This window comes from Myotis daubentonii, chromosome 1, assembly GCF_963259705.1.
Source record: "Myotis daubentonii chromosome 1, mMyoDau2.1, whole genome shotgun sequence".
In the NCBI taxonomy this organism is placed as follows: Eukaryota; Metazoa; Chordata; class Mammalia; order Chiroptera; family Vespertilionidae; genus Myotis; species Myotis daubentonii.
In genome coordinates, this window is record NC_081840.1 from 169,715,404 (window position 1) to 169,733,647 (window position 18,244).

The window sequence follows — 18,244 nt, forward strand, 5'->3', positions numbered from 1 at the left end:
TCCATGTGCCCAATAACATCTGTGTTTCATATACATAATAAATGATTAATAAACACTTGCACTGAATAATTAAATTTGTCAAAGACTGCTAACTAACTTTCTAATCTTAAAATATCTTATTAAAGATCACTAAAGAGAAAAGTTTGATTGCAAGAAATCTAAAATGCACCATAGAAAATCCTTACTTTTCTGTTTATGCCAATAATTAAAGGTAAGAAAAAGGTAAAAGATGTCATTTTCAGAAAGGAAACTCCACAATATGTAAAGATTGGGTTTTCTTTTGGTACCATCAACCAGTTCACACGAATGTTTATATAAAACTTACAAACTAAATTACCTTTCTTTTTAAACAAAATCATCAGTGGTAAATTTTGGAATTTAGGAATAACACTCACCCATGGAGGATTAATAACTGTTAGAATAGATGCTCTTGTCCCAGCTGGCTTTAGACTATAACTAAAAAAATTAGAAAGGCCTGTTTCTTGAGAAGAGCTTTGTTGGAATCAGTTGTAGAGAACGCTTTCCCTATTATCAGGTTGTTAATCAACTTGCATCTCTTATATACACATCTAAAAGTCGTGTGTGACTGAGACTTAATGGATCACCAAAGTAGTTAATTAGGGATCCTATCTGACAAGGATGCAGGTAGTAGTAGGTAGTAGAAGACACTCAGTGGACTTCAGACCCTCATTACTATGAGTCTCTTTGCAGTAAATACTTCTGGAGATGTACAAACTTTTTCAGGTTTCTAGAACTCATTTAGACCAGTGACTATCATAGTTTTTAACCAAGAATTTCTTCTTTTGGATTAAGGCTCAATGCTTCACTTGCTATAATCACAAACATTATTCAGTTCATGAACAGATGGCTATATCAGTCTAAATCCATTTACAATTATCCTTCATGTCATCTGAAATACATATAGAAAAAAACAGCTACTAAATTTACAGTTGTATATTTTTAAAATTTTGTTTTGGCTCCTCATTAAAATGGAAAGCATTAATTTTGTTTGCAAATTTTGTTATTATCAAAAGACATCTATTTCCAATTTACTTGAGAACTTCTTTCCCTTACTTATAATTATTTTATTAGTGACTATGGATAATATCTCTGAGATATAGGTTGGTATTGTTATCTTCATTTTATGGTTACTGCATTTAATCTTATTTTATTCTTATCTCTGGTCTCATGTTTAGGACAATATGCATCCTGGCAAGAGTCCGATTTCCCACATTCCCGTGATATAGCCCAAGTCCTTTGTTCCACATTTAACAATGGACCCTCCTCTAAACCATATTATCGCCATAGGTATGCTGATTTCTGCAGGTTTTCTAGGTGTGAAGTTATAGCCCATATTTATTACCTCCAGTAAACATTAGCATTGGGCTGTGATTGAAAGTGTAGCAAGTGGGATTTTATTCTCAGCATTCAACAATGAGGAGAGTCCTTGCATGCATCTGTGGTTCTATCAGAGACTTTCCATCTTGTGTTCTCACCCTCCCTTATTTTATTTTATCCTCTGACAAAGACATTCTCATTTGTTTATAAATGAATTTCATGTTCTCAGATACAGGGAGGAGCTGAAGAAGGAAAAATAGAGAACCTCAGAGACTACATGGGAGAAGGTTCAGCGCACAGACTGCAGACACGTGGCCTGAGTAGTATCAGGGTCTGCTACTAATGGTCCAGTATTTGGGGAAGTTACTTTACCTCATCATGCCTCAGTTTTTCTATGTATAAAATGGGGATAAAAACAGAATTCTCCTAATAGAGTTGTTCTGAGGATTAAAGGAATTCGTATTTGTAAAACACTTAGAAAGATGCCTGGAATAGGAGTGATATATAAATAGGTAAATGACAGGTGTTCTGGGTCATTGAAATGGAAAATGGAGAAATAACTGATTATAGTTTTAGGACTTTGCACCATCTTAAGAATTTGAATCATTTTAATATACACATTTATGTAGAAAAATCAAGGCCTCTATATTTCATACACTTCTTTGTTGCTTTACCAGTGGTCGGCAAACTGCGGCTCGTGAGCCACATGCGGCTCTTTGGCTCCTTGAGTGTGGCTCTTCCTAAGCCTTTGGAGTAGCCTAATTAAATTAATAACAATGTACCTACCTATATAGTTTAAGTTTTAAAAATTTGGCTCTCAAAAGAAATTTCAATGGTTGTACTGTTGATCTTTGGCTCTGTTGACTAATGAGTTTGCTGACCACTGCTTCAGGCCATTAATTAGACAGTGGAAGAGAAATCACAATGAGTAGTTTTGGTATGTTCAAATGGTTACCACAAGAGGCAAACACTTTTTGGAGATCGTTAAGTCCATCTTGTAAATAAATATAAAAATGGTACTGGTTACTTCCTCCAGGAATCTCTTGCACCATGCTACAAGACTCTTTGCTTGAAAATTCCTGTAAATAAGTCGCTAACAATTTGCTAATGAATGAATCATTAAGTATATCATTGGTTTTTACCTACACAAGGAGAATACTTTTTTCCAAAAACTGCCTTTTCTTTCAGGCATAGCAAGGCCTGAAACATTTGCACAAAAATTTTTTAAATTAATTAATTTATTTTTTATTGTTGACTAGTGACCCATCGTGCGAAATCGTGCGAGACCCGGGACCACTCCCCAAGCCATGGGACCTTACCCAAAGGCTCTGAGCACAAACCCCTGCACTTGCTACTGGGATGAGGTTCATGCAGGCAACCATCTTGGCTATGCCCCTCATGCCGGTCACGTCATTTCGCTTATTCACATTATGCCCCTGTCTGCCCAACAGTGCTTTAAACCACACCCTGGCCACACCCCCTAAGGGCACCTTGGCTTTGCTCAGAGCCTCTTCCATGGTCAAGCACCTGCATGCTAACTTGTACCCGCCCCTGTCCTCTGCCTGGGTTCAAACCTCCTTCTAGCAGGACTTTTTTCATGACGCCTCTGAGGGCAGCAAAGCTATGCCCTACAGACCGGGCGTGCCCTCATGTTAAGGGTACGTCCTTGTGTACACTACTCCGTGGCACCTCCTCTCTATTGGTGTTCACCCTCATTCTGCTGACTCCACGTCTGTCCCTTATGCCCATGTCCCTGCTTTTAACTCCAGTAATTCCTGTGCCTGAGTTTACCTTTCCTGCACTCTCTGGGCTAGGCCAAGGTCATGCCTCTACCCACAGGGCCAGTGCCTGCACTCCTTCCCATAGTTCCAGGCTCTGCCCCTCTGGTCCGAGTCCCGGAGTCCCGCCCCATGTGGCCGGCCGGCGCTGCGGGACGGCCCCAAGTCCTGGAGTGCCGCTCTGATGCCCTGCCTCCCGGTACATGGGGCCACAGAAACCCTGGTAGAAGCCACGCAAAGTGGCTGCCAGCCCCGTCCCCTCTGCCCTGCCCTTGCTGTGCATGCCGCCATCTTGTGATGGTGTTATGGTGTGAGGGTTAATTTTCATATTATCTCTTTATTACATAGGATAGTATTACAGATATCTCCCATTTCCCCACCTTTATCCCCTGGTCCCAGCCCCTACCTCCCCCAGAGGCAAGGTCTGATCAGCAGCTGCCACGAAAGCTGCAGATCAGGCCCGGAGATAGGCCTGGAGAGAGAGGCTCTGCCTGATCCACCGCTGCCATGGCGGCTGTGGATCAGTCCCAGAGATAGGCCCAGAGACACTGACTGGCAAAGAAACCGACCTATCAGAACCAAATCTGGGTGAACTCCAAGGAGCCAATGGCTGCCTAGGAGGTGGAGCTTTTGACGCTGACTGGCATAGAAACTGACTAATCAGAACCTAATCTGGGTGAACTGCAAAGGCAGAACCTATGTGGGGGCTGAGGAGAGGTTTTAAGGGCAACAGCTGTTTGGTGTAAGGTGTAAGAAAACGGTTCAATTTCTTTTTTTTTATTGCTTAAAGTATTACAAAGAGTATTACATATGTCTCCTTTTTTTCTACCTGCCCTCGACAATCCCTTGGCCTCCCCTACCCCCAGTGTCTTATGTCCATTGGTTATGCTTATATGCATGCATACAAGTCCTTCACTTGATCTCTTACCTGCACCCCCACCTGCCCCCCAACCCTCCCCGGCCTTCCCGCTGTAGTTTGACAGTCTGTTCCAGGCAGGCTGTCATGTGGTATTTTTCCTTCATTGACTGGCTTATTTCACTTAGCATAATGCTCTCCAGTTCCATCCACGCAGTTGCAAATGGTAAGAGTTCCTTCCTTTTTATAGCAGCATAGTATTCCATCGTGTAGATGTACCACAGTTTTCTAATCCATTCATCTACTGATGGGCACTTAGGCTGTTTCCAGATCTTAGCTATTGTGAATTGTGCTGCTATGAACACAGGGGTGCATATATCCTTTCTGATTGGTGTTTCTGGTTTCTTGGGATATATTCCTAGAAGTGGGATCACAGGGTCAAATGGGAGTTCCATTTTTAGTTTTTTGAGGAAACTCCATACTGTCTTCCATAGTGGCTGCACCAGTCTGCATTCCCACCAGCAGTGCACAAGTGTTCCTTTTTCTCCACATCCTCTCCAGCACTTGTCGTTTGTGGATTTGTTGATGATAGCCATTCTGACAGGTGTGAGATGGTACCTCATTATTGTTTTGATTTGATCTCTCACATGATTAGTGACTTTGAGCATGTTTTCATATGTCTCTTGGCTTTCTGAATGTCCTCTTTTGAAAGGTGTCTATTTAGGTCCTTTGCCAATTTTTTGATTGGATTGTTTATCTTCCTTTTGTTGAGTTGTATGAGTTCCCTATAAATGTTGAAGACTAAACCCTTATCAGTGATAACATTGGCAAATATGTTCTCCCATGTAGTGGTCTTTCTTGTTGTTTTGTTGATGGTTTCTTTTGCTGTGCAGAAACTTTTTATTTTGATGTAGTCCCATTTGTTTATTTTCTCTTTAGTTTCCAATGTCCTAGGATCTGTATCGGTGAAGAAATTGCTTCGGCATATGTCTGAGATTTTGTTGCCTTTGGATTCTTCTAAAATTTTTATGGTTTCCTGTCGTACATTTAACTCCTTTATCCATTTTGAGTTTATTTTTATGTATGGTGTAAGTGGGTGATCTAGTTTCATTTTCTTGCATGTATCTGTCCAATTTTCCCAACACCATTTATTGAAGAGACTATCTTGACTCCATTGTATGCTCTTGCCTCCTTTGTCCAATATTAATTGGGCATATTGGTTCGGGCCGATTTCTGGGCTCTCTATTCTATTCCATTGATCTATATGTCTGTTCTTGTGCCAGTACCAGGCAGTTTTGAGAACAGTGACTGACTTTGTAATACATCTTGATATCTGGTATTGAGATCCCACCTACTTTGTTCTTTCTCAAGATCGCTGCAGCTATTCGGGGCCTTTATTTATTCCAGATGAATTTTTGGAGGGTTCGTTCTAGATCTGTGAAATATGCCGTTGATATTTTAATGGGAAGTGCGTTGAATTTATAGATTGCTTTGGGTAGTATGGACATTTTAATGATGTTGATTCTACCAATCCATGAACACGGTATGTTCTTCCATCTCTTTATGTCTTTGTCTATCTCTTTTTTCAATGTCCAGTAGTTTTCTGAGTAGAGGTCTTTTACCTCTTTAGTTAAGTTTATAACTAGGTAGCTTAATTTTTTTGGTGCGATGGTAAATGGTATTGTTTTTTTAGTCTCTCTTTCTGAAAGTTCACTACTGGTGTATAGAAATGCCTTAGATTCCTTGGGGTTAATTTTTTATCCTGCTACATTGCCAAATTCATGTACTAAGTCTAGTAGTTTTTTGATGGAGTCAATAGGGTTTTGTATGTATAATATCATGTCGCCTGCAAATAAGGACAGTTTTACTTCCTCTTTTCCAATTTGGATGCCTTTTATTTCTTCTTCTTGCCTAATTGCGATGGCTAATACTTCCAGTACTATGTTGAACAGGAGTGGTGAGAGTAGGCATCCCTGTCTTATTCTTGCTCTTAGGGGAAATGGTGTTAGTTTTTGTCCATTGAGTATGATGTTGGCTGTGGGCTTGTCATATATGGCTTTAATATGTTGAGGTATGATCCTTCTATTCCCACCTTGCTGAGAGTTTTTATCAAAAATGGGTGTTGGATTTTGTCAAATGCTTTTTCTGCATCAATTGATATGACCGTGTGGTGTTTTTTCTTTCAATTTGTTTATGTGATGTATCATGTTTACTGATTTTCGGATATTGTACCAAACTTGCATCCCTGGGATAAATCCTACTTGGTCGTGGTGTATGATCTTTCTGATGTACTGCTGGATCCGATTTGCTAAGATTTTGTTGAGGATTTTGGCATCTATGTTCATGAGGGATATTGGCCTGTAATTCTCTTTCATTATGTTGTCTTTACCTGGTTTTGGTATTAGGGTGATGCTGGCTTCATAGAATGAGCTGGGAAGTGTCCCTTCCTCTTGAATTTTTTGTAGTAGTCTGAGGAGAATAGGTTTTAGTTCTTCCTTGAATGTTTGGTAAAACTCCCCTGTGAAGCCGTCTGGTCCTGTGCTTTTGTTTGCTGGAAGCTTTTTGATGACTGCTTCAATTTCTTCCATAGTTATTGGCCTGTTGAGATTTTTAGATTTCTCTTGATTGAGTTTTGGAATGTTGTATTTTTCTAGGAATTTGTCCATTTCCTCCAGGTTGTCTAGTTTGTTGGAGTAGAGCTGTCCATAGTATTTTTTAACAATCATTTGTATTTCTGTGGGGTCTGTTGTTATTTCACCTCTATCATTTCTGATTTTGTTTATTTGGGTCCTCTCTCTGCTTCTTGGTGAGCCTGGCTAGAGGTTCATCAATCTTGTTTATCCTTTCAAAGAACCAGCTTTTGGTTTCATTGATTTTCTGTATTGTTTTTTTTTGGTCTCTATGTCATTTATTTCTGCTCTAATCTTTATTATCTCCTTCCCTCTGCTCACTCTGGGGTTTTCTTGTTACTCTCTTTCTAATTCTTTGAGATGTAGAGTTAGATGATTTATACCATTTTTTCTTGTTTTTTTGAGATAGGCCTGTGCCAGAAGCTGGTCCATCCTTGCTTCTTGACACAGTCACTGCAGGAAAGAAACATCTGCACAGCATATGTTTCAAGAGACCTGGCGTATATAGCATACTGTTTTTAATATGTTTGCTCTCCTTAGCACTATGTGTTTTAACCAAGGTCACCTCTCTGAGATAGGTTGTTTCCCCAGGTAGGGATTTTTCCCTGAAGTTAGGGAGGGGATTAAACCCCTTAACTAAGTGCCAGGTGGGTAGTTAATCACTTTAACTACAAACAATAATGCTTAAGCTACATAATCTTTACTTCCTGGAATGGAGATAAGAAACGCCCTAACCTTTGCAATAGAAATTGACAGGATTAAAATCAACTGGTATAAATACAGATGTAACAAGACAATAAACACCAGAACTTGGCTGGAGATCCTAACCAGAACCTGGCTAGAGATCCTGGCTAGACTGCTGATCAACCGAACGCTGTCTCAGTGTCATTCCTTCTTCGCCGACTCCGTCCACACCTTTGGGGACCCCTGGACCTGCGGGGGCTGGACCCCAACAGGGTAGCACACTTCCTGCTCCACCTTGCTGTCTGCCAGCACCAAGAAGCACTTCAGCTCCAGCGTGAGCACCCGGCACTCCGCGTGCAGGCGCAGCATCTTCGTGGCTGGCACCAAGCAAAAAATCGGCCAAGAGACAAGCTGGTATCTCAAAAAACTTATTAGTCGGGACACTCCCAATCTCAGCAAGTCCTTTTAAAAGGCTCATCTGTGCAGAGAACACATCACTTCTCCAGAGCAGACTGACTGAATTTGGAGCTGCAAGGTGAGTGAAGAGAATTCCTACTGACCCTGATATCGACAGAACTTACCGAGGTGGGAGCATTCATAGTAGACTCTGAAATCATTGGGGCCTGAAACTCGAAAAGCAAACGCGCAGTTCCCAGCATTCCTCGTGGGCGGTACTTCCCTTTGATCCCCGAGCTGCCTAGCGGCACTTCTGGGCCTCTGTCACTAAGGCGACGAAGATGGAGGCGGCCTCGGTGTTGGTCCGGGTCGAGTGGATAAAGAACTGGGAGAAATCAGGAAGAGGCGACCTTTTGGACTTATGTTGGCTTCTCAGCAAAAACAAGAGCCACGGCAGTTCGACTTACAGAGATTTCCAGCGAGCTCTCTATGAGTTATCACACCATGTCATTAAAGGAAATCTGAAGCCCGAACAAGCAGCTGATTTTTTAAATGACATCAGCGAATTTCGTGAGGATATGCCCTCCATTCTTGCTGATGTCTTTTACATGTTAGATATTGAGACAACCGTTTTAGAAGAGAAGAGCAAGAGAGACTGTTTTATGCAATTGGTATTAGCGTGTTTGTATTTCGTCTCAGACACGATTCTAAAGGAACGCCTGGATCCAGAAACATTGGAATCATTAGGACTTATCAAACAATCACAACAATTCAATCAAAGGTCAGTTAAAATCAAGACAAAACTCTTCTATAAGCAGCAAAAGTTCAATTTTTTAAGAGAAGAGAATGAAGGGTATGCTAAGCTGATTGCTGAATTGGGGCAAGATTTATCGGGAAATATTACTAGTGATTTAATCTTAGAAAATATCAAATCTTTAATAGGATGCTTTAATCTAGATCCCAATAGAGTTTTGGGTATCATTTTAGATGCGTTTGAATGCAGACCAGAATATAATGACTTCTTTATATCTTTATTAGAATCTTATATGAATAGGTGTGAACCGCAAACACTTTGTCATATACTTGGGTTCAAATTCAAGTTTTACCAGGAGCCGAATGGAGAGACTCCTTCATCTTTATACAGAGTTGCGGCAGTGCTCCTACAAGTTAATCTTATTGATTTAAATGATCTTTATGTATATCTTCTTCCGGCTGATAATTGTATTATGGATGAATATAAACGAGAAATGGTGGAAGCTAAGGAAATTGTTAGAAAACTTATGGTGGTTGCATTGTCTTCTGAAAAAATTGATAAGCAAGAGAAGGAAAAGGAAAAGGAGGAGGAGAAAGTAGAAAAGCCACCTGACAACCAAAAACTTGGTTTGTTAGAAGCCTTATTAAAGATTGGCGATTGGCAGCATGCGCAGAACATTATGGTTCAGATGCCTCCATACTATGCTGCTTCCCATCAGCTAATAGCTCTTGCTATTTGCAGGCTTATTCACATAACTATTGAGCCCCTCTACCGAAGAGTTGGCGTTCCTAAAGGTGCTAAAGGGTCACCTGTTAATGCTTTGCAAAATAGGAGAGCACCAAAACAAGCAGAGAGCTTTGAGGATTTGAAGACAGATGTCTTCAATATGTTCTGTTACCTTGGTCCCCACCTTTCTTGTGATCCCATTTTATTTGCAAAAGTGGTGCGCATAGGCAAATCCTTTATGAAGGAGTTTCAGTCTGATGGAAGGACACAAGAAGATAAAGAGAAAATGGAAGTTATTCTTAGCTGTTTACTTGGCATTACTGACCAGGTACTATTTCCATCTCTTTCTCTAATGGACTGCAATGCTTGTATGACTGAGGAACTATGGGGAATGCTTAAAAAATTTCCTTATCAGCATAGATATCGTCTATATGGCCAGTGGAAGAATGAAACTTACAACAGTCACCCACTTTTAGTAAAAGTTAAAGCTCAAACAATAGACAAAGCTAAATATATCATGAAACGTCTAACCAAGGAAAATGTGAAGCCTTATGGAAGACAAATTGGGAAATTGAGCCACAGCAATCCAACTATTTTGTTTGATTATATCTTGGCACAAATACAGATGCATGATAACTTAATTTCACCTGTAGTAGATTCACTGAAATACCTCACTTCATTGAATTATGATGTCTTGGCCTATTGTATCATTGAAGCTTTAGCAAATCCAGAAAAGGAAAGGATGAAACACGATGATACAACCATTTCAAGCTGGCTTCGGCATCTTGCCAGTTTCTGTGGTGCAGTTTTTCATAAATATCCAATTGATCTTGCTGCTCTTCTGCAATATGTGGCTAATCAGCTAAAGGCAGGCAGAAGTATTGACCTGCTCATATTGAAAGAAGTGGTACACAAAATGGCAGGAATAGAAATCACCGAGGAAATGACAACGGAGCAACTAGAGGCCATGACTGGTGGAGAGCAACTAAAAGCTGAGGGAGGTTATTTTGGCCAGATCAGAAACACTAAAAAATCCTCCCAGAGATTAAAGGATGCACTATTGGACTATGATCTTGCTCTTCCCCTTTGTTTGATAATAGCTCAGCAGAGGAATGGGGTGATCTTTCAGGAAGGTGGAGAGAAACATTTGGAACTTGTGGGAAAGCTCTATGATCAGTGTCATGATACCCTGGTACAATTTGGTGGATTTTTAGCATCTAATCTAAGCACAGAAGATTACACAAAGAGAGTACCTTCAATTGATGTGCTCTGTAACGAATTTCATATACCCCATGATGCAGCATTTTTCTTGTCTAGGCCAATGTATGCACACCATATTTCATCCAAATATGATGAACTTAAAAAATCAGATAAGGGAAGTAAACAGCAACATAAAGTCCACAAGTACATAACATCATGTGAAATGGTGATGGCCCCTGTCCACGAAGCAGTAGTCTCATTGCACGTTTCCAAAGTCTGGGATGGCATCAGCCCTCAATTCTATGCCACATTCTGGTCATTGACAATGTATGACCTTGCAGTTCCACACACCAGCTATGACCGGGAAGTCAGTAAACTTAAAGTCCAGATGAAAGCAGTTGATGACAATCAAGAAATGCCTCCAAATAAAAAGAAAAAAGAAAAGGAGCGCTGTAGTGCTCTTCAGGACAAGCTTCTTGCAGAAGAAAAGAAACAGATGGCACATGTACAGCGAGTTCTACTGAGACTGAAACTGGAAAAGGACAACTGGCTTTTAGCAAAATCTACCAAAAATGAGACCATCACAACATTTTTACAGCTGTGTATATTTCCTCGATGTATTTTTTCAGCAATTGATGCTGTTTACTGTGCTCGTTTTGTTGAATTGGTACATCAGCAGAAAACTCCAAATTTTTCCACACTTGTTTGCTATGATCGAGTTTTCTCTGACATAATTTTCACAGTTGCAAGCTGTACTGAAAATGAAGCGAGTCGATATGGGAGGTTTCTTTGCTGTATGTTAGAGACTGTGACCAGGTGGCACAGTGATAGAGCCACATATGAAAAGGAATGTGGAAATTATCCAGGATTCCTTACTATATTACGGGCAACTGGATTTGATGGTGGAAATCAAGCTGATCAACTAGACTATGAAACTTTTCGACATGTGGTACATAAATGGCATTACAAACTAACCAAGGCATCAGTACATTGCCTTGAAACAGGTGAATATATTCACATTAGGAATATCTTGATTGTGCTAACAAAAATACTTCCTTGTTACCCAAAAGTTTTAAATCTGGGTCAGGCTTTGGAAAGAAGAGTGCATAAAATCTGCCAAGAAGAAAAAGGGAAAAGGCCTCGTCTATATGCATTAGCTAGTGGCTACTCTGGGAAGTTGAAATGTAGGAAGTCATGCATGGTACCTGAAAATGAGTTTCATCACAAAGACCCTACTCCGAAGAACGCAGTTGCCAGTGTACACAATGAGCCTGTTGGTGGGTCTTCATCTTCCATAGGAAGTGCATCTAAATCTCATGAAAGCAGTGCTGAGGAGAATGATAAATCAATGGAAAGATCTCAGTGTGGTGTGAAAGCTGTAAATAAAGCTTCTAGTGCCACACTCAAAGGCAATTCAAGCAATGGCAATAGTGGCTTTAATAGCAGCAAAATTATTAAAGAAAATGACAAAGAGAAACGGAAAGAAAAGGAGAAAAGAGAAAAGACTCCAGAGGCCAGGGCACTTAGTAAAGATGGTAAAGAAAAACCAAAGGAAGAACGGCCGAAGAAAGACGAAAAAGCAAGAGAGACAAAGGAAAGAACACCTAAGACCAACAAAGAGAAAGAAAAATTCAAGAAGGAAGAAAAAGCTAAAGATGAGAAATTCAAGACCACTGTCCCCAACATAGACTCAAAATTGACTCAAGAAAAGGAAATAGAGGAGGAGTCATTCAGAGAAAGAGATATAGCAAAGGAAATAAAATCAAAAGAAAATGTTAAAGGAGGAGAAAAAAGACCAGTTTCTGGGCCCTTGAAGTCACCTGTTCCCCGATCAGATATTACTGAGCCTGAAATGGAACAAAAACGCTGCAAAATTGACATGCACCCTTCTCCATCACATACCTCCACAATAAAGGACAGTCTCATCGAACTCAAGGAGTCTTCAGCAAAGCTGTACCTTATTCATACTCCTTCACCACTAATCAAGAGTAAGGAGAGAGAAACAGACAAGAAAGAATTGGACAAGTCAAGGGAAAGATCCAGAGAAAGAGAGAAAAAAGATGAAAAGGACAGAAAAGGTCGGAAACGACATCACTCAAACAATGACCGGGAAGTGCTACCAGACTTAACCAAGAGGCGAAAAGAAGAAAACGGAACAATGGCGGTTTAAAAACCAAAGGACTTGTATGCATGCATATAAGCATAACCATTGGACATAAGACACTGGGGGGTAGGGGAGGCCAGGGGATTGTCAAGGGCGGGGGAAAAAAAGGAGACATATGTAATACTCTTTGTAACACTTTAAGCAATAAAAATAAAAATAAAAAAAAATAAAAAAAAAACATTTTAATAAAATTTTGTAACTTAAAAAAATAAATAAATAAAAAGAAAAAAATAAAAACACAAAAGTGGCCCTAACCGGCTTGGCTTAGTGGATAGAGCATCAGCCTGCGGACTGAAGGGTCCCAGGTTTGATTCTGGCTAAGGGCACATGCCTGGGTTGCAGCTCGATCCCCAGTGAAGTGTGTGCAGGAGGCAGCCGATCAATGATTCTCTCTCATCATTGATGTTTCTATCTTGCTCTCCTTCTCTCTTCCTCTCTAAAATCAATAAAGAAATATATATATATATATATATATTTTTTTAATATATTTTATTGATTTTTTTTTTTTTTTTTTTACAGAGAGGAAGGGAGAGGGATAGAGAGTTAGAAACATCGATGAGAGAGAAACATCGATCAGCTGCCTCCTGCACACTTCTTACTGGGTATGTGCCTGCAACCAAGGTACATGCCCTTGACTGGAATTGAACCTGGGACCCTTGAGTATGCTGGCCCACGCTCTATCCACTGAGCCAAGCCGGTTAGGGCAGGATGCCTACTTTTAATAAACCAAGTTCACTGTAATGAAATAGTTCTATTCTTTTGGTCTCTCATGCTCATCAGATTGAAGGAGCCAAGGTTTCAATGAAATCCTGAAGCGAGGTGAGCTTGCGGTGCTGAAATTAGCCATCCTTCCTGAAGGCCCTCCTTCAGGTCCTGGCCTTTAGAGAATCCCGCCAGGCTCTCTACTTTGCCCGGGTGTTCACTCACCCGTGGCAGACTGTAGCGACTCCTGGGAGGGCCGCCCTGAGGCTGAGGCTGAGGCTGTGCGCACTAGATCTGAGCTGGCAGTGAAACCATCTGACTGAGCTGGTTCATGATTTATTTTAAGTTCTTGAATCAGTCATTGTTTTTTTTTTTTTTTTTAAATGGCCAAAAATGCTTTAAAGTTTATATTGAAGATACTGGCAAAGGAGAATATAAAAATACAAAATTTAAAGATAAAAAAACAATTAGTGTCATATTTGGTCTCTAACATATTTCTAAGATGATTCTAATTTTATTTTTATTTATTTATTTTTTTATTGCTTAAAGTATTACAAAGGGTATTACATATGTGTCCATTTTTCCCCCCCGCCCTAGACAGTCCCCTAGCCTCCCCTATGCCCCGGTGTCTTATGTCCATTGGTTATGCTTATATGCATGCATACAAGTCCTTTGGTTGATCTCTTACCCCCCTACCTCCTGCACCCACCCTCCCCGGCCTTCCCGCTGCAGTTTGACAATCTGTTTGAGGCAGCTCTGCCTCTGTATCTATTATTGTTCAAAAGTTTATAATGGTCTCTATTATCCATGAATGAGTGAGAGCATGTGGTATTTTTCCTTCATTGACTGGCTTATTTCACTTAGCATAATGCTTTCCAGTTCCATCCATGCCATTGCAAATGGTAAGAGTTCCTTCCTTTTTAGAGCAGCATAGTATTCCATCGTGTAGATGTACCACAGTTTTCTAATCCATTCATCTACTGATGGGCACTTAGGCTGTTTCCAGATCTTAGCTATGGTGAATTGTGCTGCTATGAACATAGGGGTGCATATATCCTTTCTGATTGGTGTTTCCGGTTTCTTGGGATATATTCCTAGAAATGGGATCACAGGGTCAAATGGGAGTTCCATTTTCAGTTTTTTGAGGAAACTCCATACTGTCTTCCATAGTGGCTGCACCAGCCTGCATTCCCACCAGCAGTGCACAAGTGTTCCTTTTTCTCCACATCCTCTCCAGCACTTGTCGTTTGTGGATTTGTTGATGATAGCCAGTCTGACAGGTGTGAGATGGTACCTCATTGTTGTTTTGATTTGCATCTCTCGGATGATTAGTGACTTTGAGCATGTTTTCATATGTCTCTTGGCTTTCTGAATGTCCTCTTTTGAAAGGTGTCTATTTAGGTCCTTTGCCCATTTTTTGATTGGATTATTTATCTTCCTTTTGTTAAGTTGTATGAGTTCCCTATAAATTTTGGAGATTAGGCCCTTATCAGATATGTCATTGGCAAATATGTTTTCCCACATAGTGGGTTTTCTCGTTGTTTTGTTGATGGTTTCTTTTGCTGTGCAGAAGCTTTTTATTTTGATGTAGTCCCATTTGTTCATTTTCTCTTTAGTTTCAAGTGCCCCAGGAGCTGTATCAGTGAAGAAATTGCTTCAGCATATGTCTGAGATTTTGTTGCCTTTGGATTCTTCTAGAATTTTTATGGTTTCCTGTCGTACATTTAAGTCCTTTATCCATTTTGAGTTTATTTTTGTGTATGGTGTAAGTTGGTGGTCTAGTTTCATTTTCTTGCATATATCTGTCCAATTTTCCCACACCATTTATTGAAGAGACTATCTTGGCTCCATTGTATGTTCTTGCCTCCTTTGTCAAATATTAATTGAGCATATTGGTTCGGGCCGATTTCTGGGCTCTCTATTCTATTCCATTGATCTATATGCCTATTCTTGTGCCAGTACCAGGCAGTTTTGTGAACAGTGGCTTTGTAATACAACTTGATATCTGGTATTGAGATCCCACCTACTTTGTTCTTTTTCAGGATTGCTGCAGCTATTCGGGGTCTTTTTTTATTCCAGATGAATTTTTGGAGAGTTCGTTCTAGATCTCTGAAGTATGCTGTTGGTATTTTAATGGGAAGTGCGTTGAATTTATAGATTGCTTTGGGTAGTATGGACATTTTAATGATGTTGATTCTACCAATCCATGAACACGGTATGTTCTTCCATCTGTTTATGTCTTCCTCTATATCTTTTTTCAGTGTCCTGTAGTTTTCTGAGTAGAGGTCTTTTACCTCTTTAGTTAAGTTTATTCCTAGGTAGCTTAATTTTTTTGGTGCGATGGTAAACGGGATTGTTTTTATAATCTCTCTTTCTGAAAGTTCACTATTGGTGTATAGAAATGCCTCAGATTTCTTGGGGTTAATTTTGTATCCTGCTACATTGCCAAATTCATGTATTAAGTCTAGTAGCTTTTTGATGGAGTCTCTAGGGTTTTGTATGTATAATATCATGTCGTCTGCAAATAAGGACAGTTTTACTTCCTCTTTTCCAATTTGGATGCCTTTTATTTCTTCTTCTTGCCTAATTGCGATGGCTAATACTTCCAGTACTATGTTGAACAGGAGTGGTGAGAGTAGGCATCCCTGTCTTGTTCCTGTTCTTAGGGGAAATGGTGTTAGATTTTGTCCATTGAGTATGATGCTGGCTGTGGGCCTGTCATATATGGCTTTTATTATGTTGAGGTATGATCCTTCTATTCCCACCTTGCTGAGAGTTTTTATCAAAAATGGGTGTTGAATTTTGTCAAATGCTTTCTCTGAATCAATTGATATGACCATGTGGTTTTTTTCTTTCAATTTGTTTATGTGATGTATCACGTTTATTGATTTGCGGATATTGTACCATCCTTGCATCCCTGGGATAAATCCTACTTGGTCATGGTGTATGATCTTTCTGATGTACTGCTGGATCCGATTTGCTAAGATTTTGTTGAGGATTTTGGCATCTATGTTCATGAGGGATATTGGCCTGTAATTCTCTTTCATTATGTTGTCTTTACCTGGTTTTGGTATTAGGGTGATGCTGGCTTCATAGAATGAGCTTGGAAGTGTTCCTTCCTCTTGAATTTTTTTTGTAGTAGTCTGAGGAGGATAGGTTTTAGTTCTTCCTTGAATGTTTGGTAAAACTCCCCTGTGAAGCCGTCTGGTCCGGGGCTTTTTGATGACTGCTTCAATTTCTTCCATAGTTATTGGCCTGTTGAGATTTTTAGATTCTTCCTGATCAAGTTTTGGAATGTTGTATTTTTCTAGGAATTTGTCCATTTCCTCCAGGTTGTCTAGTTTGTTGGAGTAGAGCTGTCCATAGTATTTTTTAACAATCATTTGTATTACTGTGGGGTCTGTTGTTATTTTGCCTCTATCATTTCTGATTTTGTTGATTTGGGTCCTCTCTCTTTGCTTCTTGGTGAGTCTGGCTAGAGGTTTGTCAATCTTGTTTATCCTTTCAAAGAACCAGCTTTTGGTTTCATTGATTTTCTGTATTGTTTTTTTGGTCTCTATGTCATTTATTTCTGCTCTAATCTTTATTATCTCCTTCCTTCTGCTCACTCTGGGGTTTTCTTGTTGCTCTCTTTCTAAATCTTTGAGTTGTAGAGTTAGATGATTTACTACCATTTTTTCTTGTTTTTTGAGATAGGCCTGTAGCGCTATAAACTTCCCTCTCAGGACTGCTTTCATTGTGTCCCATAGGTTTTGGATTGTTGTGTTTTCATTGTCATTAGTTTCCAGGATGTTTTTAATTTCTTCTTTGATCTCATTGGTTACCCAGTCAATATTTAATAGCATGCTATTCAGCTTCCAGGTGTTTGAGTATTTTGGGTTGTTTTTATTGTAGTTTATTTCTAGTATTATGCCATCGTGGTCTGCGAAGATGCTTTTTATGATTTCAATCTTCTTGAATTTGGGGATACTTTGCTTGTGACCCAATATGTGGTCTATTTTTGAAGATGTACCATGAGCACCTGAGAAGAACGTATATTCCCTGGCTTTGGGGTGAAGTGGTCTGAAGATGTCTATTAAGTCCATCTGATCTAGTGAGTCATTTAGGATTGCTGTATCTTTGCTGATTGTTTGTCTATAGGACTTATCCAGTGCTGTCAATGGTGTATTAAAGTCCCCTACTATGATTGTATTGTTGTCGATCTCTCCTTTGATATCTTCCAGGAGTTTTTTTATGAATTTGGGTGCTCCTGCATTGGGTGCATATATGTTTACCAGGGTTATATCTTCTTGTTGTATTGATCCCTTTAGTATTACGAAGTGGCCTTCCTTATCTCTTGTTAAGGCCTTCACTTTGAGGTCTATTTTGTCCGATATAAGTATTGCTACCCCAGCTTTCTTTTCCTTTCCATTTGCCTGAAAGATATTTTTCCATCCTTTCACTTTCAGTCTGTGTGAGTCCCTTCTAATGAGGTGGGTTTCTTGTAGACAGCAGATGTATGGGTCATGTTTTTTTATCCATTCAGCCACTTGATGTCTTTTGGTTGGAGTATTTAGTCCATTTATGTTTAAAGTTATTATTGAAAGGTACTTGTTTGTAGCCATTTCTTTTTTTGTGTGGCTGTTTTCTTTCTGAGCTTTTTATTTCTTCTTTTTACACCAGTCCCTTTAGCATTTCTTGCATTGCTGGCTTGGTGGTGATAAACTCCCTTAGCCTTTTGTTTGTCTGTGAAGCTTCTTATTTCCCCTTCAATTTTGAATGATAGCCTTGCTGGATAGAGTATTCTTGGATTCAGTCCTTTGCTTTTCATCACTTTGTAAATTTCTGTCCATTCTTTTCTGACCTGATGTGTTTCTGTTGAGGAATCATTTGATAATCTAATGGGAGATCCCTTGTATGTAGCTTTCTGTCTCACTCTTGCAGCCTGTAAGATTCTCTCTTTGTCCTGAACATTTGCCATGGTAATTATGATGTGTCTTGGTGTGGATCTTTTAGGGTTCACCTTGTTTGGGACTC

General features: G+C 39.7%; 1 protein-coding gene across 1 annotated transcript; it reads left to right on the plus strand.

Moving 5' to 3' along the window:
- Nucleotides 1-8,023: 8,023 nt before the first annotated feature.
- On the plus strand, nt 8,024-12,532 carry LOC132216193 (THO complex subunit 2-like). Its single transcript, XM_059665342.1, has one exon. The coding sequence runs from the start codon at nt 8,024-8,026 to the stop codon at nt 12,530-12,532; it is 4,509 nt and encodes a 1,502-aa protein (XP_059521325.1).
- Nucleotides 12,533-18,244: the final 5,712 nt, after the last annotated feature.